Here is a 27,441-nt window from a genome sequence, read left to right as displayed (position 1 = left end):
CTTATTTACTTTAGGGTAATGAATTCCATTTGTTGTTCTCCTTTGAATTTCAAATGTGATAGCATCTCATGGGTATTAATCATTCCACATTGCTTGAAATTACTGGGATCTTTTTCAGTTGCTTTTGTTAGAGATGGAAGCTAACAGAAATTTTGTTGCAGTGGCAACAGTCAGAAGGAAAGCTGTTATAGCAGGACTGCTGCCTTAGATTTTTTTCCCTAAAGCTATTTCTTTTGAACTTTTAAGGATTGGCCCCAGTTCATTCTAGTGTACTGTTGTTTAGGGGAGCAGCATCTTTTCAGTCTATTCATAATCTTTGATTTCATCAACTGCAGTCATTCTCCTAAAGCAGTGAATTCTTAATTCATTCTGGTTCTTGCTTCCTTTGAGATCTAGTAAAAGCTATGAACCCTCTCTCCAGAAAAATGCCACTTCTGAGGGTTTGTGGGCTTTCTGGAATCTATTCAAGGGTTAAGAACCTCTATTCTAAACCATACTTTCCAAATTGATGAGACCTGATCATTTTTGGTTTTTCCTTAGCCAAAAAGATATAAGTAGGTCAGTATGATGGAAAGAAAGCTGAACTGCTTCCTGGATATTAGGGATCTAATTGTAGCTGAGCCATAGACCAGCTGGGTGATTTTGGCAAATTGTTTAACCACGTCAGGCTTCAGTTTCTTATCTGTAAAATAGGTTCAACTGGAAAACTGGAAAGGGAGGAAGTATTAGAGTTGAAGACACATTAAGTGATTACTCCCCCTGGAATAGGTTCAACTGGAGTAATCACTTAATGTGTCTTCAACTCTAATACTCAACTATACTTCTTGGACCTTCTCCATTTCCAGTATGTTTTTCTAAAAATGGGCAACTAGAATTGCATAGAATGTTCCTAGTACTATAGGATATTGCATTACTTTGATATCTTTTGTTTCTTTTTGAGTGCAGTAGTCTGTTGGGTTGGTATTTTCAGAATGTAGTCAATAGTTGACTTGCTCAGTCTCTTTCTTGATCTATTAATATTAGCTTAGAGTTAATGATTTTAATAAGCATAGTTTTATTATTTTTTAAAGATTTTATTTATTTATTTGTCAGAGAGAGAGGAAGAGAGAGAGAGTGAGCACAAGATTTTATTTATTTATTTGTCAGAGAGAGAGGAAGAGAGAGAGAGTGAGCTGCAGGCAGAGGGAGAGGCAGGCTCCCTGCCGAGCAAGGAGCCCAATGCGGAACTCCGTCCCAGGACCCTGGGATTATGACCTGAGCTGAAGGCAGATGCTCAACGGACTGAGCCACCCAGGTGTCCCAAATACATTGTTTTTTTCTAGCTCTTATTAAATTTTTTTGCCTACTCACACAGCCTTGGCCGCCTCCTAGCATTTATCCCTGTCAGCATGCTATTTCGCTGTATAGGAGAGCTAAAAATTATCTGTAGACTTTTAGGGAAGTGTTAAGACTAAACCCAGTACTGACCTAGGAATTTCCAGTGTTAAAATTCTTACCCATTCAGAGAGAAGTACCTTTTTTCTTCATATTGGATGAATAAGCTAATCTGTCAGTTAGAACATATTTCCCCCATCTTCCTCCCTTTCTTTCTGTATTATTCATTTCTTCCTATTGAGTATCTATTAATGCCAGGCACTATGGTAGGTGCTAGCAGCCTCAAACATGGCCCTTACTCCTGAGGCATTCCTTCTGTTTGGGAACATGCCACCTGACCAGAGCTGTAAAAAGAGAGATGTGATTGGAGGCTTGGTGGGTGGGGCACTTGGCCCTGCCTGGAGGAGGCAGGAAGGACCTCACCTAGATGGTGACTCTTGGGTTGGCCTGCCACGTGTGTTGTCTCAGTCTGCTGCCGTTCATTCTTTTAGAGGACAAAAGATCAATCAGTGCCCCAGTAGCTCTAGGAAATACAACATTTTTTTCATATATGAGGGAATATTTAAATTTGTATAAAGGAATACTAACAAAATAGTATGAAACTTGTATTTCTTTTTTGGAGTGTACTGTAAGGTGAACTTTTTTTCTTTGCTGATAAAAACTGCTTTTTATCAATAGCAGAAATTAGGATGGATTGATTGGCTCTGCATCTAACCAGTGATAGGTGAGCCTGTGCAAATTTGAGGGTATGAGTCAAGAATTGAGCTTATGGCTTTCTGGTTCACTGCTGTATTCATGTGATAGAGGCCAGGGACTTTGACTGCAAGAGGCCAGGCCGCCCATATCTGATGTCTCCCAAGTGCCTTTGAGGACAGTGAGATCTGTAATTAATTTCAGGTTAGGTGGTTCCTGCCTCATTTTTTAGTCCTCTAAAAGGCAAGCAAGTAAATAATGCTGATTTAGGTGGAATTTCTCTACCATATCTTGTGGCTTTTCTTACTAAGGAGAGCAACGATGAGACTAAAGTTCTAAGAAGCATTGGAAAAGATGAAGTAATAGTAAAATTTCATTGTAAGCACATGTCCCATCTATCTTTGAACCTTCAGTGCCTGGCGCAGTGCTGTCTCCTGGCCCCTAACGGAAGGACGCTGCCCCCCCTTCCACTCTGTGTCAGCCCGCCATTTGTAGCGTCATCTTTGGCATCCTGGTGGGCCATAGGGGTTGGGCATCTCACTTAATTTTGTTTCTCTGTGCAGGTTGTGCATTTGCCCAGTTCATGACTCAAGAAGCAGCTCAGAAATGCCTTGAAGCTGCTTCTCCAGAGACTGAGGTAAGGAGGACATTTCTTTTACCCCTTAACTTAGGGCATAGTGGCTCCGAACACCAGCATCTGCTGTTTATGCCGGCTTTATTCATACTGTCAATAATATAATAATAATAAAGCTAACACTTATTGAGCACTTGGTGTGTGTTAGGCACTCAGCTTTACATGTATTACCTTATTTAATCCTTATGTCAGTTCTGCAGGGGTATGTAAGGTAATTACAATTATTATACCTATTGGAGTGCCTGGGTAGCTTAGTCGGTTGAGGGTCTGACTCTTGACTTCAGCTCAGGTCTCAATCTCCAGGGTTGTGAGTTCAAACCCCATGTTGGGCTCCACACTGGGCATGGAGTGTACTTAAAAAAAAAAAGATCAATTATTATACCTATTTTATAAGTGAGGAAGCAGGTATAATAATATATCTAATGTTTATTAATCACTGTCTGTATGTCAGCCTCTGTCATAGGCTGATGACATGAAAGGTTGGGACAAGAGGGGATTAAGGTCATCTGTAAAGTGGAGTCAATGAGAAAAAATGTATGGGTGATGGATTTTTCTGTGTATTCTATAAGCAAGTATATAGTGTTTTGAGATAAGTTACCCTGTATTGTCATTATCTCTTAAATTCTCTTAAGTAGAGTTAATACTACCATTTCATTAGCTTTCTTTAGAATTTAAAAAATTGGCTCTATATAGATCAATTTTCCTCAATTTGGGCCTACTTTGGGCCTAATCAACTCCCATAAAATAAATTACTACTAACTGCCCTAAGTATACACATGGCCTTTTGCACAGCTATACTAGATGTTAGGCTCAGTAGTCCACGTGCAGCCACCTGGGCTAAAACATCCTATGGGTTGGGTTCCATAGCATAATTGGGATTTGCTGTTTTCCCTTTCCTTGGCATTCCTTGTCGGGGGCTTTGTCTCTACTCATTGTGAATTTTAAGAGAGAGGGTTGCAATCTGTTACAGGGTGGTGGGCTTAAACTGGATGGCCGGCAGCTCAGGGTCGACTTGGCAGTGACCCGTGATGAGGCTGCAAAGCTGCAGACAAAGAAGGTGAAGAAGCCTACCGGGACCCGGAGCCTCTACCTGGCCCGAGAAGGCTGTGAGTAGTGGAAGGGGGGCTGAGCCCGGCTTCTGACCCGCGGGCCCCGTGCCATTACAGTGACCAGCAGCAGTATGTCTGGGGGCATGTTTCACATTCAAAACCCACATGTCCTCTTCAACAGCGTTACATTATTATTCCACTCGAGCAGATGGGGCTTTCTGTTAGGAAGCCTTCACTCAGTTTGTCGGTTAACCAGTCCCATTCTCCTTTCTGCCTGCCTGCCTTGAGACCTTTAGGTCAGAGGATTAGCAGGGCAAAGAGGGAGGAAAAGTTCAAATTACCTTTGCTTCTTGTCATGATTTCTGATAGTTTTTCTGAAGGAGTTGAAAATTATGACTAAAATTACCCTTCTGAATTATTCATAGATTTAAAATGTGCACCCAGTACCTTTCCCTTAATGTCAGAAAGATAATCAGACATTAGCTTCAATTAAAAAACAAAACCAAACCGAAGAATCCCTTCCTCTAGGTCATATGGTGTTTGTCAGCCTAGCTGCCGCGCAGCCGCACAGCCCAGACTGGTGGTGTAAGGCCCTTAGCCTTTGGTTCTCGGCCTCTGTCTGGCCAGGTGGCTGTTTTCAGGTTGGCTTAACTCACTGCTTAGGACTGACCCTCAAGTACTCGAGGAACAGTAAAATTCCAAGGGCAGGGTATAGGAGGAGCATTTTTGTATCCCAAATACCTAAAATGTACTTGTTTTCAGAACTTCTTCTAGGCCTTTCCATCTGATGTTGGGCATACGCACATGAAGCTTTTTGAGGGGAGGGAAGGAGAAGAGGAACAAATTCACAAAATGTTCAGTTTTAGTCCTTGAGAGCAGCACAGAGCTGAGAACTTAGCCCTGTAGCCTATTTCTGGACCTACCCAAATGCCACTATGTCCTGGCCAGCATAGTCCTCTGGGCCCTGTACAAAGAGCTTGCATCATTCAAATCACATTCCTCTTGTTGCTCAGTGAAAATTCCCTTGCTGATGTCTTGGCCTTTTTCCCTCTTTTTGCAGTGATTCGTGCTGGGACTAAGGCTGCCGAGGGTGTGAGTGCTGCTGATATGGCCAAAAGAGAAAGGGTGGGTAGATTAGGCATCAGCCTTCAAGTTCTGCATGACTTATTATAAATCAATAAATAATAGCTATTCAATGCTGGAGGTGCCTGTCAGAGAGCCAAGCATCAGTCACAGACCCTGCTTGCTTACAGGCTTGTTAGAGGGAAGCACACGGGTAAAACAGCAAATAACCCAATATTGTACATCATATTATGTGAGCATTGTATGCCATTATAAGGACTGGGTCTTATTCTTTAATTTCCCAATGCTCAGCAGTAAATGTTTGCCAAATAGTATGCTTCTACAAAATGCGATAGGCACTTAGAGGCTAAGGCTATATATAATTAGGTATCAGTGTAAAGGCAGAATAACCTAAGAAAGGAAGATCAGAATGGGCTGGAGTTAGTAGGGAAGGAGGTAGATGTGGGTCTTAGGAGGAAGAGTTAAGATGTCCTTTTTTGGTAGGGGGCTATGTCCAGATTGTAAAATCATCTTAGGAAAACTCCATGTCATGAGAGTTTCCACTGATAACTGATATCATTGAGTTTCTTTGCTGCTTGGTAGTGTTCATTCGAAATAATTTTAACTTTAGCCCAAGTAGCCTACTTTCAAATAAGCCAGCCTAGAATGATAAAGAGGCATGACTGTGAAGAGAATGAGCTTTGGAGCTTGAAGGTACAGAAGATGAAGAAGAGAGATGAGAATATAATGACACCAAGAGGCAGTGTGTTTCTCCTGTATACAGTTTCTACTCTCGTGTTCACAACTTTTTTTGGTAGTGAGCATCTGGAAATCATGGTATTTGGCGGGCATTGTATGCCCCTTTCTGATCACAACATGATAGTGACACATTTTAATTTTCCCTTAGAACAAACTTTTCTAGCAAAAAGCTCAGATTATATGCATTATAATTCACAACAGGCACAGCTTTTCCTGGGAGAAAAATCATACTGTTGAGCTCAGGCATGAGAGCCTCTTCAAATAACCCTTTAATATTCATTTCCAGAGTATCTTTATTTTGTGATTTGTTAGTACCTTTTCCAAATAAGGAACAGCAGAAATAAGACTTGGTAAAAGAAAAAATTTAATTTAAACTTTTTTCTCCCAACCTGATTTTTAAAAAACACACTGGGAGAAGAATGTTACCCTCTCACTTTAGCAAACGTTGCCCTGGGGCTAGTGTTTTGTGCAGCACAGTTGAGTCCAATGCTCCAGAAGCAAAATTCATTTCTGTGGTCATGGACCGTCTTTTGCCTCAAGGTGGCAGAGTTGAGACAACATTCTATCAAGTATTCTTTAAACAAATTCCATTTCCTTTTGGAAGGACTAGATAATTAGCTTGAATTGGTGGGCAGATAAGGACTAGGCATAGATGGTAAGCACAATATTATTTATTATTTGCTTTGGGCCGGGTTTTGAGTTTGGGATTTTCTTTTTTTTTTTTTTTTGTATATTACCTCGTTTCAGCCTTATATCAGTGCTGAGAGATTGGTATTTTGACCCACAGTTCCACTTTGTAGAGGGGAAAAACTGAGGCTTAAAAAATTTCATGTAACTTCTCCAGTTAGGGATGGATTTCCAATTTAGTCTGAATCTAGAGCCCATGATCTTACCAACTATTCACCATCTTGCCTCTTTGAAGCTTTCTTTCCCTGTGCTAGGCATCATAAGGCTGAAGGTGGGTGATTTCCCTCCTTTTGTCCATATGTGTGGTTATTGGATGGGGGGTGGTGGTCACAGTTCTTTCCTTTTGGAGAGTTATGAACCTGCAATTTTAAAGGGTGGATTGTATTAACAATTTGTTGTTCTTTCAGTTTGAGCTGCTGAAGCATCAGAAACTCAAGGACCAGAATATCTTTGTGTCCCAGACCAGGCTCTGCCTGCACAACCTCCCAAAGGGTGTGGATGACAAAAAGCTCAGAAAGCTGCTGCTGAGTGCCACCCGAGGGGAGAAGGGGGTGCGCCTCAAGGAGGTGAGAATTGGCCCTGCCCACTCTGAAGTTTGGTACTCATCTTGGATCACATTGAGCGTTTATTTCAGACTGTGGTGCTAGTAGATTGACAGTTTCTTTTGGGTGCATTGTCAACAGATGAGGCTGAGTTTGGCAGTTTTCATGTTTGTTTGTTTGTTTTCTCTTCTTAGAACTGCCTTTCACACGCATTGTCCAAATTGCAGCAGAATGTGAGGAAGTGTCTGCCCTCATGAATTAATTTGAATGCTTGCTGTGTGCTCAGCATCATAGTAGGTGCTGTACTGTTAATTTTCTCGCAGAGAAAATAATCTGTGTAGTTTGCTCTTTAGAAGAACATTTTAGTGCCATCTAGGCTCTTACTGTATGGAAAGTGCTGTGTGGTAAGCACAGAGAGCCATGCAGGTCTTCAGCAGTTGTAGTTGTAGTAGACAAACCCTGGATTTGCACCGAGATTTGATCAGACCGCCGTGTGAGTCCAGAGACTTCTCCTCTGCCCCAGCCTCTGCAAGCCTGTGTCACGGCACTTACTGTTACACCGTCCTGTCATTGTCTGACAGTCATTTCTCCCGACCAGAAGGAGCTCTCGGAGAGGAGGTCTGTCATTGCTCCCAGGTCTTGGCAGAGTACCTGCAACACAGTAATCTCTCAATCTATATTTATTGAATAAGTAACACAGCCAATATTATAAATCTACTTTGCTCTGATTTGTGACTGTAAACTGTTTTCCTAATCCTGGAAAATCTCTTCAAAATGTATGGCATTGGTATTTGGGGAATTACATGGGAGAATGTGGCCGTATCAGCACATATCTGACACCGCTCTCAGTACAACTGGTCAAAGTGTTACTGGCGGAGAGGTCAGTTGTGTAATGCCTCGTATCAGCATCCACAACACTTAGTAAGTGCCTGTACATTGAAGACCTGTCATCAGTTAGGGAAAATTTATTTTTTAAAGATTTTATTTATTTGAGAGTGAGAACACGCGAGAGAGCACAAGCAGGGTGAGCAGCAGAGGGAGACAGAAAGGGAGAAGCAGACTCCCCGCTGAACAGGGAGCCCAAAGCAGGGCTCGATCCCAGGACCCTGGGATCATGACCTGAGCCAAAGGCAGATGCTTAACTGACTGAGCCACCCAGGCACCCCCAGTTAGGGAAATTCATGTGTTTTACAATATTTGCATTGTGTTGAATTTTTTCTTTGTTTATTTATTTGTTTATTTTAAAACTCTATTGTCATTTTAAGGGGATTTTTTTTTTTTTTTTAAGATTTATTTATTTGCTTGAGAGAGAAAGAGCACGAGCAGGAGGGGCAGAGGGAAAGGGAGAGCAAGAATCTCAAGCAGACTCCACGCTGAGCATGGAGCCCCATGCAGGGCTCGATGTCACTACCCTGAGATCCTGACCTGAGCTGAAACCAAGAGTCGGACGCTTAACTGACTACACCACCCCAGCGCCCCTTGAATTTTCTCTTTTAATTCTTTAATATGTGTAGGTATAATATCTCAGCAGGATCATAAGCTTCTTGAGGACAGGAACCTCACTCTAAGCTTTTCTTAACTTCCCTACAGTACTTGGCACAGTTGTAGGGACAGTGTAGGCACCAGAAGTATACCCCATGCAGCATCCAGGTGTCCTAATACCTAGGTGTCTCCATCACATCAGAACTACAGCTTCCAGGAGTAATAGCATGTAACCAATCAGTTTTTCCAAGATATGCTACTATGGTATGGTATCCTCGATGCCCCAGGATGCCTATTACATTCAGCTTAAGGATTTAAGGAAAAATCATGCCAGAGAAGATCTGAACTCTGAGCAAAGCCAGCTGAAGCTTCTTCCTATACTCCTGAGGCTATGTTAGGCAGGCCCTTCCCCATGCCTGAATGTCTTTCTTAAAGATTTATTTATTGGAAAACTACATCAAAAACTAATGATGTAATGTATGGCGATTAACATAACATAATAAAAAACAAATAAATAAAAATAAAATAAAATAAAATTTGCCTAAAGCAAAAACAAACAAAAAGATTTATTTGTTTATTTGAGAAAGAGAGAGAGAAGAAGGAGAGGGAGAGAAGCAGACTCCTACTGAGTGGGGAGCCCAACTCAGTGCTCGATCTCACGACTCTGAGATCCTGACCTGAGTGAAATCAAGAGTTGGATACTTAACCGACTGAGCCCCTCAATGTCTTTCTTTTTTTTTTTTAAAGATTGTATTTATTTATTCGACAGATAGAGAGCACAAGTAGGCAGAGTGGCAGGCAGAGGCAGAGGGAGAGGGAGAAGCAGGCTCTCTGCTGAGCAGGGAGCCAGACATGGGGCTCGATCCCAGGACCCCAGAATTATGACCCGAGCCGAAGACAGCCGCTTAACCGACTGAGCCACCCAGGCACCCCCCCCCCCCCGATGTCTTTCTTAAACTAAAGCCATCAGGCCTTCTTTTTCTTCTTTAGTAATTTCCTTTCTGAGTGGCTTCTTCAGTGATGAGATCTATGGACAGCACTTCATCCTCACTGATAACTTACACCATTTAAAGTACCATATACCGCTCAACTTGTATGTATTGTTCACAGTTGGCTATTATAATTGGGGGGTATTTTATTTACATGCTTATTTATAGGTTTTTGTGGATCTCTGTAAACTCTTAGAAAGCTAGAAAGTGTCTATTTAATTGGTTTTATGCCTTCAGTAGGTGTGTTCTAATAAGACATTGGTTGGTATTACTCCAGTATGAGTGTTGTGGCAGTGATATGGATGAGGCTTCTGTTCCAATCACCTGATTTTGCAGGGAGTCCGTTCATGCTCTCATCCTGTAATCATGGGTTCTTTCTCTTGGTCTACTCTTAGTGTAGGGTGATGCGAGACCTCAAAGGAGTGCATGGGAAAGTTAAGGGTCAGTCCCTGGGCTATGCCTTTGCAGAGTTCCAGGAGCACGAGCATGCCCTGACAGCCCTACGCCACATCAACAACAATCCGGAGATCTTTGGGCCTCTGAAGGTGAGCCTCAGCCTGTGGGCGGACCTGTTCCTTGAGGGCCATTTGCAGAAAACCATTTCTCTCCTTTATGTCCAGTGTCCTCTGACTTGTGTGTGATGGGAAAGGGTAGCCAGTCCGTGGAGGGAATGAGCAGTGGTTCAGCTGATAAGATGATTAGCAGGAATTGAAATCTAAATTGGATAGACTTTGTGCAGAACGGCCCCTTACCTTTAAGTAGAGTAAGTGAGCAAGAGAGGGGGCCGGGGTGGGGGACAGCTCAGCTCACTGCACTCAGAAACCTAAGAAATCTACTGAATGACATTCTCCTTCTGACAGAGACCGATAGTGGAGTTCTCTTTGGAGGATCGAAGAAAACTTAAAATAAAGGAACTGAGGATTCAGCGCAGCCTGGTATAGAACTGAAATGTTTTTCTGTTTTTGCTTGTTTTTTTTTTTTTTAATTGTGGTCAGATAACACCTAACATAAAATTTACTATTTTTAAGTGTATAGTTCAGTTAAAACAGTCTTTTTCAGGCTATATTTAAACTCCTATTTTGTTCAGTTTGTGGTTCTGCACCCTTGAAGTAGGTCTCTACCTCATTAGGTTGTTACCCTTTACTCTTAGTTCCCTAGAACTCTCCAGGCCATCTTCTCTGCTGGCCTCTCGTGATAGGTCCACAGAGGGGAAAGGAAGGAGAGAGGAGCATCAGGCTGATGTTATGAGCAATAAGTAAGAGCAGTTCAGTGTTTGGTGACGTTCCTGTCAAAGGTAATGGCCCAGATGAAAGTTTTACATTGCTGTAGATTTCAGCTATCTCTTCCATAATTCTTCCTTCTTAGATGGCTCCAGAAACGTGCTGCCTGATAGTTTTAGTATTGTTTTTAATCTAGTGTGGTGTAAAGGAAAGAACGGGAACATGGTTACTCATGTTCAGACTCAGGCTGTACCCCTGAGTTCCATGGCAAGTTAAGTACCTCTCTCAGCTTCAGTTTAGTTTGTAAAATAGGATTACCAGTATCTGCCTCACATGACCGATAAGGATTAAATGGTCACAGTGCTTGGTCAGCGCATAATCAGTACTCATTCTCTTACCCCTCTTGCCCTAGGACTAGAAGGCCAGAGTATTCTTGATACCATAACTGCTACAGCTTTCATGGATAATATACCTGAATTTGCTTATATACCAAACATCTGCAGTCTTTGTGGTGTGTACCATGGGCCTGGCCAATGGAAGAGCAGTTTCAGTGGTTAATACAGTGGTCCTGGGTAGGAAAATCTGGGATCTGGTTCTTGTTTGAGGTAGCTTTGTTGTCCTAGGTAGAGACTGACTTACTGCCTTAAGCTATTGCTTCAGAGTGATTCTGAAACTAGAGGCTTAAAAAACGATTCAGATGGCTTTATTTGTTGCTTATACTTGTGTACATACTGCTCTTTCTGTGTAAAAGTGCCCCTTTCCTGGACTAAAGGATACTTCTACACAGTTTCCATATTCAGATCAAATGTGCTTCCTCAAGTAGCATTTTCCCACCTTTCTCAAAAGTGGTAAGACCTCATAACTTGTACTTTCGTGAACTTCCTTAAGGTCTTTAGTTTTTCACTTTGCCTTATTTGTGTGTCTCTAATCCTCCACTAGTCTGTGAGTCCTCAAAGGTAGACACTATTTTTTCTCTCTGTACCCTTTCCTTAGAAACGGAGACTGGCGCATTACAGGCATATAATAGATCTTTGTTGTATCAATTATTACACTAATGTGGATCTTTTTTTTCCTTCTACCACAGTGCAGCATAAATTCGTAACATACTTTATGCCTTCCTTCTCATAGCATCTTTTCCTAGTCTTCATTTCAATTTTTCCTTCTCTAGTGTTCTTCCTTTCTTTATGTAGATTCGAGTTTCTGACCTCAGTCATCTTCCTTCTCTGAAGAAATTCACTTAGCCTTTTCTTGCAAGACAGGTCCCCTAGTGACAAATTCTTTTAATTTTGTTTGTCTGAGAAAGTCTTTATTTCTCCATCACTTTTGAAGGATGATTGTACTGGATACAGAATTCTAGGTTGGTGACTTTTTCCCCCCAAAACTTAAATATTTCTCTGTTCTTTTTTACATGGCTTCTGAAGAGAAATTCAGTGTAATAATATCTTTGTTTTCTGTAGGTAAGGTATTCTTTATCTTACCCCCCACCCCTTCTTTCCAGATCTTCACTTTTGTCTTTGATTTTCTACAGTTTGGTATGATATGCCTGGGTAGAGAGTTTTTGGTATATATCCTGTTCGGTATTTGGCTGAGCTTCCTGCTAAAGGAATACTTAAATACTAAATAATAGTATGTTTAGTGTCTGTCACTAAGTTTGGTAAATTCTCTTATTACTTCAAATATTTCTTCTGTTCCTTTCTTTCTTCTCCGTCTGGGATTCCCATCACACATTTGTTTAGTAACTGCCCCATGCTACTGGTTTTTCTTTTTTCTTTCTTCCTACTGGCTTTCGAGTCCTGGGCGTGCATGTACTTTCCCCTGTTCCTGCATATGGAAAGGGAAGTGGTGGTTTTGTGTCCCCCAGCCTGGTAGCCGTCTGTTACTCTGTCAGGGCCTGTAAACTTGTATTCACTCTCCTATAATTTCTAACTATTCAGGGGAAGACTTCTCCTTCTTTCACTAAGCTCGCGGAAACCTCCTTTTCTGCTGAGTGTTTCCAGCAAATAAACCTCATCCAGAAACTAGATGGCAGTCTCTTGTTTTATGCAGCAAAAAGTGAAATCCAAGCCTGCAAATGGTGAGCCCCAGCAGGAACAACCAGCACTTGGAAAAGACCAGCAACGGAAAGCAACTCAAAACCACACACAGGAACAAAGCAAGGCCCCCCTGGAGCAGAAGGGGAAGCTGCATTCGTCCTCGTGGACAGGGTTCCAGACCAAGGCTGAAGTGGAGCAGGTGGAGCTGCCTGATGGAAAGAAGAGAAGAAAGGTCCTGGTGCTTCCCTCGCACCGAGGCCCCAAAATTAGGTGAGATGCAGAATGGTGGCATAGCACAGCGGGTGGCTTCTCAGAGGGTTTGGTTTTGCTTAGCCCTTTTCCTCCTTGTGGCTTTTGTTTGGATGAAAGGTACGTTTAGCACTGTGTCAGTCCCCATAAAGGGTTAACGTGCAAGCATCTCTATACTGGCAGAGATGCCGCTGTTGGAACAATTGGAGGCTGGAATAGGACTAGCGGAGGGGGCCTCGGAGGAACTCCTAGGGCAGCTTTTGTGCCGTTTTTTTCCTCATCTGAAGAGCTTGCTCCCATCCAGAGGGCTGTCTCTGTCAGCTGAGGCCCACCTACTTGAGTTCATCTTGCAGATCCTGTTTGAGGCAGCAGATTCGTGCTATCAACAAAAGTCAATCTTTACAAAATATTTGTTAAATAAATGACGGTTTTTGGGAATCCCTTGAGGTTTTAAGCCAAAATAAAAGAGTATACAAATGTTAAGCCTTAGGATATTCTGTTAGTTTTCCTTTTTAGAATGACTCATCCTGGGCTTAGAAAAGAGCCAGTGTAAGATAAGGAATTTCATCCTGTGGCTGAGTCGGCCTCGGAGGTGCCAGTTAGAGGGAGAACTCAGAGTAACACTTACCTGACCTCTTATTTCAGGCTGCGGGACAAAGGCAAAGTGAAGTCTCTCCCTCCCAAAAAGCCAAAGCCCCAGATGACCCAGCAGAAGCCAGAGAAGCAGATGTTACCTTCCAAGCAGGTGAGTTCTGCAGGGCACGAGGTTTTGGTATGGCAAGGCTGTGCCACGGCTGGTAGCCACTTCTGTGCCCTGATTAGTTAAGCAAAAAGAAAGGGCTTCTGGATTGCAACACCCTCTTTTAGAGGCTGTTGAGGTGTGGGGTTGTAAACGTGGAGAGAACCTGGGGCGCCTGGCTGGCTCAGTCAGAAAAGCATGTGACTCTCGATCTTTGGGTCATGAGTTCGAGACCCATGTTGGATGTAGAAATTATTTAAAAAAAAAGATAAATAAACTTGAAATGGAGGCATCTGGCTGGCTCAGTCTGTAGAGGATGCAACTCTTGATCTCAGAGTTGTAGGTTCGAGCCCCATGTTGGGTGTAGAGATTACTTAAAAATAAAAATCTTAGGGGCGCCTGGGTGGCTCAGTCGGTTAAGCATCTGACTTTGATTTCAGCTCAGGTCTTGATCTCAGGGTTGTGAGTTCAAGCCCCGCATTGGGCTCCACACTGGGCATGGAGCTTACTTAAAAAAATCTTAAATAAAATAAATAAGAAATAAGTAAATAAATAAGTTATTAACTAAGTAAATTAATAGATAAATGAAATAAAAGTAGAAAGAACCCACATGTTAGTTTCTCTACTTCAATCATTCTCTTATTTTACCTATTCTTCATACATACTGCCCCCTGCCCAGAGTATATTAAGGCAAACTCAGCTTCACATGTAAATATGCCTTATATGAAAATGAGGTGTATTGCTCAGAAAAATACCTCAGAATGCATCTCCAACTGACTGGGCCTTAAAAATATGTACATATTATGCCATTATCATATCTAATGAAATTAATAAGAAGCCTTTAATATCATCTAATATGCAGCCCGTATTAAAATGTCCCCAGTTACCTCAAAAATATTCTTTTGTAGTTGGTTAGTACAGATTAAGATCCAGACAGAGTCCACACATTACATTTGGTTTTTGTATCTCTTAAATCTTTTTTTTCCTATAATAACTCAGTCTTCCTCATCAGCCCCCTTTTTTCCATGCTGATAATTTGTTGGAGAAACTGAGTTATTTGCCCTTTAGAATGTATTACATTTTGAGTTTAGCTGCTTGCTGCCTTGTGTCATTTAACCTGTCCTGTCATACCTGGTGTTGTCTATAAACTGGTAGTTAGATGTACAGGCTTGATTAGATTCAAGTCCAGTTTTCTTTTTCTTTTTGTACAGACTTTATTTATTTTTAAATCATCTCTATACCCAGTGTGGGGCTTGAACTCATAACCCCGAGATCAAGAGTCGCATGCTCCACCGACTGAGCCGGCCACGTGCCCCTCAAGAGTATTTCATGAGTGGTGCTGGGTGCTTTCTGTTGCATCAGCATCCTAAGGCACATAACGTCTGGTTACCCCATGTTTAGCTGATGCTCAGGTTGATTAGTAGGTCTGTAGGCTTAGAGATTGTCCTCCTCTCTTCCATTTGTGAAGTTCCCATCAGTCTCTCATCTAATGGTTTTAGCACCCATTGATGATTACTGTCTAGATCCATGATTTCAATATGGGGTGCAGAATGGTGATTTTCTAGCTTTTTTTTTTTTTTTTTTTTTTTCAGTTCTTTTGCATTGTTTTGGTAGAATTCTAGAGAAAAATATCTTCCCTTGTCAACTATATGGTTACCATGAAATACCATATGTATAGGAAAGGCAGGATAAATGCTTGATTTAATTTCTCTTTATCAGTTTTCAGAGTAATGAGTTGGTGCCCTACCAACCTCCTATGGTGACCAATAAGATCTTTTTAGTATTACAGATTCCTGAGTTTTTTTTTTTTTAAGATTTCATTTATTTATTTGACAGAGAGACAGCGAGAGCAGGAACACAAGCAGGGGGAGTGGGAGTGGGAGAGGGAGAAGCAGACTTCCTGCCGAGCAGGGAGCCCGATGCAGGGCTCGATCCCAGGACCCTGGGATCATAACCTGAGCTGAAGGCAGACCCTTAATGACTGAGCCACCCAGGCGCCCCAGATTCCTGAGTTTTTATATACCTGATATGTTGCAATCAAATGCAGTTATTATTCTTGTCCCATTTAGGCCAGCAGAAGGCCCTTCAGGTTGGCTCCTGAGTCCTTCTGGTACACCCTGCCTTTGGTGGTGTCCTTGCTTTCTGGTACAACCAGACGTCCCAGCTCATCTTACATATTTCTTTCCTGGTCCTGGCATTAGCCATTTTTCCAAGCAGCCCTAGTTCCTTTTAGTAGAAAATTGTGGTTCTACATTCTTGAACATTTGAAGTCAAGATTTCTTTTCCCCTTCCCTTGTCCCTTTCTTTTAAGTTTCAAGGGTAAAAGAAGCATTAGCTTCTCCTACTCAAGGAATCTGTGCCTCTGGGAAGTCTGACCCATACCGTACTATCTTACAGAGCTCTATCTCTGAAATCCCATAAGCAGGATTCTTGTTGAGGGAAAGGGCCAGGAAGAAGGTGCAAACTCTGGGTTGACTCATCTGCGAGAAGGTTCTTGCAGAAGCGTTTGAGAGTGAGAGCTCTGAAGCACCTGCACAGTGTTTTAGTGGGGCCCTTCTCTTAGGCATTCCTGGTCTGGTTTCTGCCAATGGATGGTTCATTTTGGGTTTTTCTAAGGGTCACTCTCTGAATGTCCACCTCCTGTGGCCGACAAGATTTCTTATATTCTCTCTTGGGTGGCATAAAGGTAAGGTGACATTCAATGCTTGAAATTGATCTTTTTTTTCCCTACCTTTCATTTATAGGCCCCTGGGAAGAAAGCTAAGGGAAATAAGACCGAAATCCGCTTCAATCAGCTGGTCGAACAATATAAGCAGAAATTACTGGGACCTTCTAAAGGAGTACCTCTTGCAAAGAGGAGCAAATGGTTTGACAGTTGATGGTGGCAGCGGACTGGATAAGAAGCCGGATTCTTGGTCAAGCTCCCAGGTCTCCTTCCTCCCCCTAATGTTATTCTCTGAGGGAAGGACACCCCCCTTCCTCCCCAAGGCACTGCCACTTTGTTGGGAGGCCCCCTGGGCTGTGCACATTTGAACTTTGGGCCCTCCCCAGTGCGTGATTAGTGGACCACAGAGAGAAATCTCAGAAAAACATCACGATGCTTATTGTGTATTATCCAAGTTATTGTGTGAATTGTATCTGTAATTATCGCCCATTTAATCCTTTGTTTCTCAAATGGAAACACTTGTAAAAAGGATTCTTGAGGACTGAATTTTTAAGATGTATATTTTGTTAAGTGTCTCCTCTAAATGAGCTATTTTTTGGCTTTTTGAATAACAAACTATTTCTCATTTCTAATAGATGTGAATCCTTTATTATTTATGAACATTGACATTCCTAACTCTAATTCAGTTACATAGTTCTAAATAATGCAGGAATTAAGTAAGAACGGAGAAAAATGATTTCCAACCTAATCTCTGAGAGTGGGAGAGACTGGGAATGTCATTGAGAGCAGTGGGGCCTGGCAGAGAGCAACACCTGATAATTATTTGTCAGATAAGTAGGTTATTCTGGGCAGTTGACTAGAAATCAGTTTGCAGTGGCCCGCTGTCACTAGCCTGGCTGGTGATGACCCACCTTTTCTTTCCTCAGGACTTAACAGAGGTAGGAGTTGGTCGAGGGAGCGGTGAGCATGAGGCCTAGGCTCTAGCTTGTCCTGCCTTACCTAATGGGTGGCCTTGAACCAGACACAGACTCTCTGAGCCTTAGTTTTCTCATTTGTAGAGTAAGGAATTGAACCGGAGTTTTCTCTGATCCATTTTGGCTCTACTGTTTTTCTAATTCATTCATTCTAATTCATAATCTTTTAAACTCAAAGAGGATAGAGATGACTCTATTTCCCAAAATTTTAGAGGTATCACAAAAGCTGGGAGGGATGAATAAATATTAGAGAGTCAAGATCCAAAAAAGATCACGATAGCCTGAAGGAATGGGCTGAATCTGATCAGATGAAAATCACTGGGAGCAAACATAAATTCCTTCACTGGGGTTCAAAAGCCCTACTGCATAAATTCCGGTTGGAGAGTTTGAGTTGATTGAATTCACATTATGAAGTAACAGTATGGCTGCCACACATGTAATAGGACGGTTAGCTGTAGTAGTAGAAACGGGATGTCTCCAGAGAGCCAGCTGCAAATACTCCGGGCTGGCCACACCACACCTATGAGACAAATGTAATGACCAAGGTGGTGAAGGAAATCAAAAAGAGAGATGGAAACACAATCGGTCATGAGTTGATTGTTGTTGAATCTGGTCATAGGTAAATGCAGATGTATTATACTGTTCTCTCTGCTTTTGTGGACATTTGAAATTTTCCATAATAAAAAGTTAAAAAGTTTACAAAGTCAGATGAGTAACTGAAAGAAACCGGTCTGACTTGCCTGAGAAGGGAATTCTTGGAATGTTATTAGCTGTTGGTAGAGCCCAGAAGGATCTATGGAGGCAGATGAGTAAAAGTCACAAGGAATCGGATTTTGGAAGAACTTCAGTGTAGCTGTCAGAGGGGCATGAGTCCCGTCTCTGGAACAGACCAAGCAGACTAAGTCCCGGATAGTGCCAGGGGGTTCCAGTACCAGGGGATTGGGCTAGAGGAGGCCATAAGGATTGGTCAGCTGAGTAATGTTTGGCCCCAGGATGACCTGAAGATGGGCTTTATGTCTTCACCCTAGTCCCTGAGGCCCCGTTCTAAAGCAGACGTCATCATTCTCTGTGCAGTGGCCTGCAGCTACTTGGTCCTCCTGAAGTCCGCCCCAGACAGTGCCCTCGGTTCTCCAGCCCCTGCCACCTCTCCTACTTGTCTCTGTCCTTCTCTCCCTTTCTTTCATTTTGGCTTCCCAGCCCTTCCTTCAGTTCCTTTGACTCTACCACCTTGGGACCTTTGTGTTTGTTCCCTTCGCCTGGAGAACTTTTCCCTCAGATCTTTCGCTTATCACTCAGATCTCCACCGAGCTGTCACCCCTCCTGGAGCTCTTTCCTGGCCAAAGTAGGGCTCTTCTTCCCCTCCTCTCTGTCCTGCCCCCATCACTGAATCCTGTTACTGTGCCTATTTTCTTCCTAGCACTCAGTCTATCTGGAATTATTTGTTTGTTCCCCTCGTTAGAATGTTTGCTTTGTGAGAGGAACTTGATCTCTCCTTGCTCCTGGAGACACAGCACCTAGAATTGAACCTGGCACATAGTAGGCAAGGAGTAAATGTTTTTTGAATGAAAAAAAAATGGGCAAAGGAAGAAACAGTACTCAGTGGGTCAGAGAAAGAGTTGGAAATATAGTCCAAAGTTCTTGACTGTCTAGTCCAACCTGGGGCTATAATAAATGATGCTTTTTTTTTTTTTTTAAAGATTTTATTTATTTATTTGAGAGAGAGAGAACACACAAGAGAGGGGCAGGGTCAGAGGGAGAAGCAGACTCCCTGATGAGCAGGGAGCCTGATGCGGGACTAGATCCAGGATCTCCAGGATCATGACCTGAGCCGAAGGCAGTCGCTTAACCAACTGAGCCACCCAGACGCCCCTAAATGATGCTTTCTTGAGAACCATTGCAACCCTAGGGATATGGCTGTTGCAGTATCTTGGGAGAACCAATGAATGCTCAAAAATGCCCTGAATTGGTTTAAAAATGGATAAAGGAGAGACCCTGAAAATACTTAAAAGCCTTTCTTGGGCGAGAACCAAAGGACAGGGGCTGTATGTCCAGAGATCTCTTGAGACAGTATGACTTGGGGAGTTTGAAACGTTCTTGAAATAGCTTGGCCACACATCTGTCCTAGGAAGGTCTGTACACTGTGGAGGGAGCAAGATACTTTATTAAGGTATACACAGACTGACTCCACCATCTGCCTGTTAGCTAATCTGTTTTCTCTTGGCCAACTCTGCTCACCAGATACTTTTTTGGGGTATACAAATATCTATGAATTAACATTCAAAAATATGTCTTAACATTTAGAATAGATAAAAATTGGTGTTCATTCAGATAGCTTTGCCATATTCTCTTAGATCCAGATGCTTCTTCTGATAGCTTTCGCAACCTCGCAAAGTTAGTGCTCAGTTCTTTTAAAAAGTGATATGCGGACCAGTCATCCACGTTCTCAACAACCCGATTCCTTATATGGTATTGTCCTTCGGGACACCTTACAGTGCGTTATCTTTGGCTCGGGAGTATTACTGCATGAGAGTTGTGCTCACTTCTTCACTTCAGAGCCTAAAGTTTCATGAAATGGAATTTTCTGAAGTAAACATGAAGGTAGAGCTACAGACTGCTTAGTCAAAAAACAACAATAACATTTTGTTAACATCCAAGACCGAATGCCTTCAGTCAAACTTAAGTTTCAGTAGCATCTTCCTGCTTGGTTACAGTAGCCTGGCTCAGAAATCTTTCTTTTAAATAAAGAGTCTTTTTTTTTTTTTTTTTTAAAGATTTTATTTATTTATTTGACAGAGAGAGACACAGCGAGAGAGGGAACACAAGCAGGGGGAGCGGGAGAGGGAGAAGCAGGCTCCCCGCAGAGCAGGGAGCCCGATGCAGGGCTCAATCCCAGGACCCTAGGATCATGACCTGAGCCGAAGGCAGTCGCTTAACCAACTGAGCCACCCAGGCGCCCCTTAAATAAAGAGTCTTAAGATTGTGTGGTATTTCTTTGCTTTTTGGGGGGCTACTTGGTAGTTTTGAGGAATCTGCTCTGATCCGGGAGCTTTAGTCCCTTCCTTTAAGGGTTAGCTTGCAACAAGCATCATGTTTCAGCTGTCTTCTGTAAACTTCTGTGACACAGTTAGGACATGTGAATTCATTCTCTTAAGTTTTTCATTTTATTTCCAGCATAGCTAACATAGTGTTATATTCGTTTCAGGTGTGCAATATAGCGATTCAACAATTATATACATCACCTGGTGCTCATCACGACCAGTGCACTCCTTAATCCCCATCACCTGTTTCACCCATCCCCCCCACCTCCCCTCTGGTAACCAGCAGATTGTTCTCTATAGTTAAGCGTCTGTTTCTTGGTTTGTCTCTCTTTTTTCCTTTGCTCATTTGTTTTGTTTCTTAAATTTACATATGAGTGAAATCATAAGGTATTTGTCTTTCTCTGACTGACTTATTTATAATACTCTCTAGATCCATCCATGTTGTTGCAAATGGCAAGATTTCATTCTTTTTTATGGCTGAATGTGAACTCATTTTTCAAAATACTTCCAAACATCTTGTGGTCTGTTTTTGCCTTGAAAAGAATTTTTCCAGTGAAGCATTCAGAGCCCAGAACCTTAGGGCGCCAGAGATCCCCTTCTCACCATGTATTTGGCCTTCAGTCATCTGAGGAAGCAGGAGGTCAACTATGCCAGAGCGAGTGCTGACCACCCAGAATCTTCAGTCTTATGCCCTCTGATTGACCAAGGAGCTGGTTCTCTGCTTTATATCCCCGTGACTCACTTTTTGAGGCGTGATTGACAGGCATCTGCCAATTCTGTCCTAGAAGTAGCAGTTCTACCCACGCAACTTGGCAAGTTCCTGAAACTTCTCCGCTCCATCATGGCAGTAGCTCCATCATCAGACTGTGAGGATGCCCAAGATAAATTGGTATTTCAGTTTGTTTCAGATGACGCTCACCTGTGCTTTCTCCCACTCAGCCTTAACTGGTGCTTCCAGGGCTGGGAGGAGCTTGCTTTGTTTCTCTCAGGCCAGGTAAAGATTTTCAGCCTTCCTTTGTCCAAGGTTGACCGATTTAGAAGTTACCCACAGGTGTTGTCTTATGTTGGTTCTCTAGTTGTTGTTCTGATGCCTCTTCCTTACCAGGATTGATTGCAGAGTCTGAGACTGCTCATTGATTGGGGTGCTCTTCAGTGGCCCAGCCGTGGATGAGTTATAGGTATCTCTGCAATTACTTTGGCTTCTGATTCTGAACGGGCGTTCGGCTGTGGACAGGCTCCTGTGCTTGAGAAAGAATACACTGGGAGGAATATGGAAGACACGAGACTGAGCCTGGTAACTAATTCTGACAAGAAAACTGCAGAGTCACCAGAATACCCTTGGACCACCCACAAATGGAGCGTCTTGATAGATGGCTAATCCGGTTTTCCTTAGACTTGTCTGTGCTGCCCAGAGCCTGCCGCCATTTATCAGACAGAGGACCTCACTGCTGCAGAGTCATCCTGAATCTCTGTCACTGGCCATTTGACAAAAGGAAAATCCTTCCTGCCCTTGAGGGCAGGGACTATATTTCACACTTTTCTACATACTCTGCAGGACGTGACAATGATTTACACATAGTAGGAGTTCATTTCATTCTGTTGAACTCACTGAAGGCCATCTGCTTCAGGGCTTAGCTGGGCTTACGGAGGACAACAGAGTCATTTCCTGAGTGAGGTATGTGAAAGGGACCCAAAATACGAAGTGATAGAATACTAAAGAGCTAGTCACAGTCCCTTGAACACACCACCTGTGTCCTTTTTACTGTTCTTGTCCATCCGTGCTAGTTCCTTGTCCAAAGTGAACACCTTTCCACTGGTGTGCTATCCGGTATTCACGCTGGATTTCTCCCTGGGGACCCTGCCCAAACCGGGGAACTGCAATCCCTCCCTCAGTCTCTGACACTTACTAGGTGGCAGCCACTGACAGAGCATACACAACTGTGGCTGACTTGTCATTTCTTTAGGCCTTGCCTCCTCAAGGGGACTGAGCCACCGATGGCAAGAACTTGCTCCCTGTGATCCCAGCCCCAGGGCTTAGGACGTGGCTGTGTCTCTGTCTCTGTGGCCACATAGCCTGCCCCGCGCCAGGCCTCAGTTTTCCCACTGGCACAAAAGAGTTTCCTGAAGGAGTATGGGCTTCCCCTGTCCTGTGTGTCTCCACATCCTTGCAGATGTGGCCCAGAAAAGCCCGTGGCTGTCGAGAGTGGTAGGGCCACAGCCATGGGTTCTAGGTCGTTAAAAAGAAAACCACAGGCCCAAAATGGTGTCTCTTAGGCCAAGCCACCAAACCCGGGCTTAATGTCTAACTTAATTGCCTTTTCAATCTCCCCCAGAAACGTAAATCTTAGCCTGTCAATCAGGAATTTTCTGATAAGCACCAAGGAGGTCATCTGTCACACGAGGGCCCCTCTGTCCCCCGAAGGAAGATGAGATAATCTAGGGGAAGGTGACTTTGCCTTTCTTTTCTTTTCCTTTCTCTTCTTTTGCTAATAACTATCTTGCTCCACCCTCCCTCTAGAAAACCCTTCCATTTTGTACAGCTCCTCACAGCAGTCCCTCTACTTAAGCGTCCTCCGCTAGATGGGACGCTGCCCATTCATGAATTGCTAAATAAAGTCAATTAGATCTTCAAATCTACTCAGTTTTGTTTTTTTAATTGTGTCAGGCGTGGAGTGTGGGCAAAGGCAAGGCTGGGGGCTGCCCATCAACCTCAGCCACCCCCCCCAACCTGTGGGAGAGGGCAGCCAAGACTTGGGGTGAGTGGGAATGTCCTCCAACCTCTCCCGGCTTCAAGCTTTCCTCCTGATGGGAGAAAGAACACAAAAACTTCTTCCTCTCATTTCTCCTGACCCTTCCCAGAGGCGGTTGGGGCTGGGAGCAGCCTGGTTGTGGGAGAAGCCTGCCTGAGGACCTGCGGTCTGGCCATGACAGGTGCAGAGTGGTATCAGGACCCGCCCCACCTTGACCGGGGGGAGGGGCGCTGGGCGTGAGCACTGCTCTTCTCACGTGAGGGCCAGCTCTGCGGGGCGACCTGCTTTCTCAGAGCCTTTGCTTACTCCTTACCTCAGGTGCGCTTCATAGCAATCCTGGCTGAGGTCACCGAGGGGTGATCGTTCTGGTGAGGTCATCGAGGGGCAGTCATTCCCACCGCCTCACAGCTGGCGGCAACTGGCTGACTCAGCTAAGATCCCCTGGCCCCCGGAGCTAGGAACAGAGCAGGGCTCTGACCTGGCCCAGAGCTGTCTCTGGGGCCTATTTAAGGAACTGTCTTGTATTTCAAAACACTTTTTGCCGGGTACATCAAATGTTTTTAGGATAAAAAATGGTTTCTCTTTTTCGAATTATGTGGTAAGAAAAAGAAGGATGCTTTATTCTCACACGTTCTTTGGATGGCAGCAAGACCTTTTAAAACTTTGTTCATGTAATCAGTAATGCCAAGTTTTGCTGATAAATTATTAACTGAAAAGTTAAGTCCTTTGCTTCACACCTCCTTTCCCCCCAGGGCCAAAAAAAGGAGTCATCCCAGATTTTTGTAGCTGCTCTCCCTCTCCCTCTCTTCTTCTTCCAGAAGCCAAATGTACTCAGATACATCAAAATAGGTGAAAAGAATTAGAGCAGTGAGTGCATTTACTTTATGATTTCCTCCTTACCTTGGCTTTGCATTTCTGAAAGGATGAGTTGGCTCTACTTGGTTTGAGGATGGCCTTTCCTGGAATCCTGCAGACATCTTCATTGCCCTGGAGGTCAGATAACGGCTATTTATTTTCCATAGTCATGGAAGTCTCTGGGGAGAGCCATGGCAGTTTGACAAGGACTATTAAAGGGACATTAGGATTGAAGTGGCTGCTCAGGAAATCACGCACCCTTGCTCCCCGTCTGTGGGGACAGCTGCCAGCCGGGGTCTCCCACCCTGTGACCAGCTGTGTGTGGACGTGGCTGCCGCAGGGGAAGAACCCTTTGTCTCCTGTTCTCTTACTCCCCGCAAGAGGATGGCTGCCTTAAACTCAAATATAAAATTCATAATAGCAGCTAACAGTTCCCGAGCACTTAGTCAGGCGCGTGCTATATTATCCCATTGAGCAAATGCTTATCCCATCCCTACCCCCGCACCCAGAGCCTGGATGAAGACGACAGAAGGGAAATCTGTGTAGATAGGCCCTCTCTGCCCTCTGCTTGCAGACCCTCTGGGACAGGAAACTCACCACCTGCACCAAGCACCCCATGCATTTCCACACAGCTCGGAATATACATCCCGGACTTGGGCTAATCAGCCGAGTCACTCCCCTCTGGACACCCAGAGCGCCTGTGGATCCCTCAGTGGCTCCGCTGAAAGTCTCCTTCTGGGCCTGTCCTCCCTGCTGGGGTGCAGCTGCAGGGGGGTGGGTGGGGTGGGGTGTCTTTCCCTCTGTCTGCCCAGCTCCCAGGGCGTATTTGGTAGAGAGCAGGCACTTAAGTGAATGCAGTGAGAGCCATTGCCAGGGGAAGGCCCCCGTGGTGAGCCAGGGTGCCCGAACTTTCCAGGAAGCATAACTGTTCTCAGGGGCAGGGCCCCCATGGCTCCCAGGAACCTGCCACAGGGCGTCTGCATTTCGAGCCTCTCGGTGAGATTTAGGCGATGTAGGGTTTTAACAAGGGACTAGTGTCCTTTCCCATGGAGGCAGTGAAGGGTCTGCGCTGCTCCAGTCGGGTGAGGGACAAAAGAAGGAAAGTCTCTCCCCGAGAGCTTCCAGTTGTGGAAGGCACGAAGCGCGACAGGAGCCAGGCGGGGCCAGGCGTGTCCCCAGCAGTGCCGGTGGGCAGGACAGAGCGTGGGGCTGCACGTCCCCGACGGGAAGCTCACCCCCTGCCCCGCTCACAGCCCGTCTCCCCGGGAGGCTGCCGTGACACGGGACAAAGGCCGAGGGACAAGAGGGTGACCTTGGACAAATCACTCAGGCCCTCCAGTCTTTTCTTTGCTCATCTGCGGAGGCCATAAAGCCCACTTTGCAGGACCGTTAGCGCGCCGGATGGAAAAGCCTTGTGGAAGAGTGAGAAGTCCTCGGTCGGGGCCAGCGGTCTCCGGGGTGCATGGGAAGAGGGGGCCTGTGATGCCTCTGCACCCGGTGTCCTGAGCAAATTCACAGGAAGGGGGAGAAAGGATGACTGTCCTAGAAGCATTTGCCCACCACCAGATGACTGGCTAATTTCCCCCTCCCCCTGCCTGGGCGGAGGGAGCCCACCCTGTCCTCGAGGCTGGGAGCGGGGCACTGGCCCCACGGTGGCCTCTGCAGGGAGACCCAGACTCGGGGGGGAGGCTCTGTCCCCGGGGCAACGTGCCCTCCTCAGCCTTTGCTGCTTCCCTCCAACACCGCCGGGAGAACGGTCTGTCTTGTGTCTGTGTGTTACCTCTATGAGGAGCTGGCTCTGCCATTGGGAGAGGTGGAGCGCTGCGAGGAGACGCCAGATCAGGGGCACCCGGGCCACCACCCGGCCTCCTTCGCCCCTGGCAATCCTCGCTAACTGATCGTGACCCAGCCCAGACTTGACCTCAGCATCTTTTCAACACAACAGTCTAGGCTACCTCAGCCGACAACTGGAGTTGGCACGCGAGGTGAAACCTTCTTGCCAATTTTGCTATAAGGAAACATGCCTCTTTGCCAAAATGTAACACGGTGTTAATAACTGCTTCTTAGCGTGCTCTTGTTATAGTCCAGGCATCTTGTTAAGGGTTTTGTGGGCATTAGCAGCTTTAATCCTCATGAGGTCAGGAGGCGGATGCCGTGAGTGTGCTGATTTAATGATCAAATGAGGCACAAGATAGACTACGCCTGCCTTCACTCCACAAGTGTTCACTGAGTCCCGACTTTTGCCAGGAGCTCCAGCAGGAGCTGCAGGGGAGGGTGTGGGACAGAATTCAGCTCCGGCCTGCTCGGAGCTCACATTCTAGGAACCAAGCAAGCCCCGATCTGCCCCCAGATGTCTGATCCAAGGTTCTCACCCAGCTCTGCGCCGAGCCCTCGGAGGAGGGGCAGAGAAGAACCCAGAGGCCAGAACTTCTGGCCAGAAGGAGCACGCATGGTCCTTGAGGGTTCATGACCAGAGATTGCGCCTCCACCTCGAGCTTCTTTCAAAGCATCTGCCAGCATTATAACCAGGAAACTTGGGCTTCTAGGGGAAGTTGAGAGGGGCCTATATTAATTTCCTGAGGCTACCATGACAAAGCACCACAAGCTGGGTGTCTTAAAATTACAGAAATTTATTGTCTCGAAGTTCTGGAGTCTAGAAGTCCAAGGTGTTAGCAAGGTTGGTTCCCTCTGAGGGAGATTCTGTTCTTTGCCTCTGCTAGCTTCTGACATTTGCTGGTAATCCCTGGCATTGACGTTCCTTGGTCTAAGATGCGTCCCTCCAACCTCTGCCTCGGCATTACTTGACTGCCTTCTCCTCGTGTCTGTGTTCCCCTTCGTGGGGGTGTCCGTGTCCAAATCTCTCTCTTCTTATAAGAACACCAGTCGTATTGGATTAGGGCCCACCCTAAGGACCCCATCGTAACTTGACTACATCTGCAAAGACCCTATTTCCAGAGAAAGTCACATTCACAGGTACCGAGGCTTAGGACTTCAGTGTATTTTTCTGAGAGACACAATTCAACCCATAACAGACATAACAGGGCCTCTGGCCTTTTGTTTTTTCTTCTTTACTTAAAAAAAAAAAAAAAAAAAAAAAAAAATATATATATATATATATATATATATATATATAAATTCCTTTTGGAATAGGCAACACATTCACATGGCACAAAATTAAAAGATATAGAATGTCTATCCCTCCTAACCTTGGTCCTGAGCCACTGAGTTCCCTTGCCTGGGGGCACCAGTATTAGAATTTCTTGGTTGCCCTTCTAGAGATATTCTCTGCACGTACAAGCACCTGGGTACATATAATGGAGAATATTCCACTTGGTGTTTGCAGCAGGTTTTGTTTTGTTTTGTTTTTCCTTTTTGTGGCATCTCTTGGAAATCGTTCCGTTCTTTTTCATGGCTGCATCATAGCATTTGATTCTGTTGATGTGTCGTCACTTAACCAGCTCATTCTTTGATGGAACTTTCATTGGCTTCCAAACTTTGCTATGACAAACAGCTGTAAAGAGAAACCTTGCACATACATCACTGTATTAATCATGTTTTTTATTTTCTGTATTTTATGATGCTTTGACATCTTGGGGCTTTGATGGTCCTCCTAGGGTTAGATAATTCTTAGGGGTAGTTAACACCTT

General features: G+C 44.5%; 1 protein-coding gene across 6 annotated transcripts in view; it reads left to right on the top strand.

Annotated features, from left to right (window-relative positions):
• Positions 1-16,809, top strand: part of RBM28 (RNA binding motif protein 28) — a 32,010-nt gene extending 15,201 nt beyond the window's left edge. For 5 of the 6 annotated variants that reach the window (XM_036089305.2, XM_078059537.1, XM_078059539.1 and 2 more), the window contains 9 exons: positions 2,631-2,704; positions 3,672-3,807; positions 4,811-4,875; positions 6,666-6,824; positions 9,667-9,816; positions 10,132-10,206; positions 12,538-12,794; positions 13,419-13,518; positions 16,257-16,809. In XM_036089305.2, coding sequence (XP_035945198.1) covers positions 2,631-2,704; positions 3,672-3,807; positions 4,811-4,875; positions 6,666-6,824; positions 9,667-9,816; positions 10,132-10,206; positions 12,538-12,794; positions 13,419-13,518; positions 16,257-16,391 — 1,151 coding nt within the window. In that variant the 3' untranslated portion in view covers positions 16,392-16,809. The remainder of the gene's footprint in view (positions 1-2,630; positions 2,705-3,671; positions 3,808-4,810; positions 4,876-6,665; positions 6,825-9,666; positions 9,817-10,131; positions 10,207-12,537; positions 12,795-13,418; positions 13,519-16,256) is intronic. The other variant, XM_078059540.1, reaches the window with a different exon arrangement.
• The last annotated feature ends 10,632 nt before the right edge of the window (positions 16,810-27,441 follow it).

Source organism: Halichoerus grypus, chromosome 12, assembly GCF_964656455.1.
Source record: "Halichoerus grypus chromosome 12, mHalGry1.hap1.1, whole genome shotgun sequence".
Lineage (NCBI taxonomy): Eukaryota > Metazoa > Chordata > Mammalia > Carnivora > Phocidae > Halichoerus > Halichoerus grypus.
Note: the sequence above shows the minus strand (reverse complement) of the source record. Positions and strands in the feature narration are given on the sequence as shown.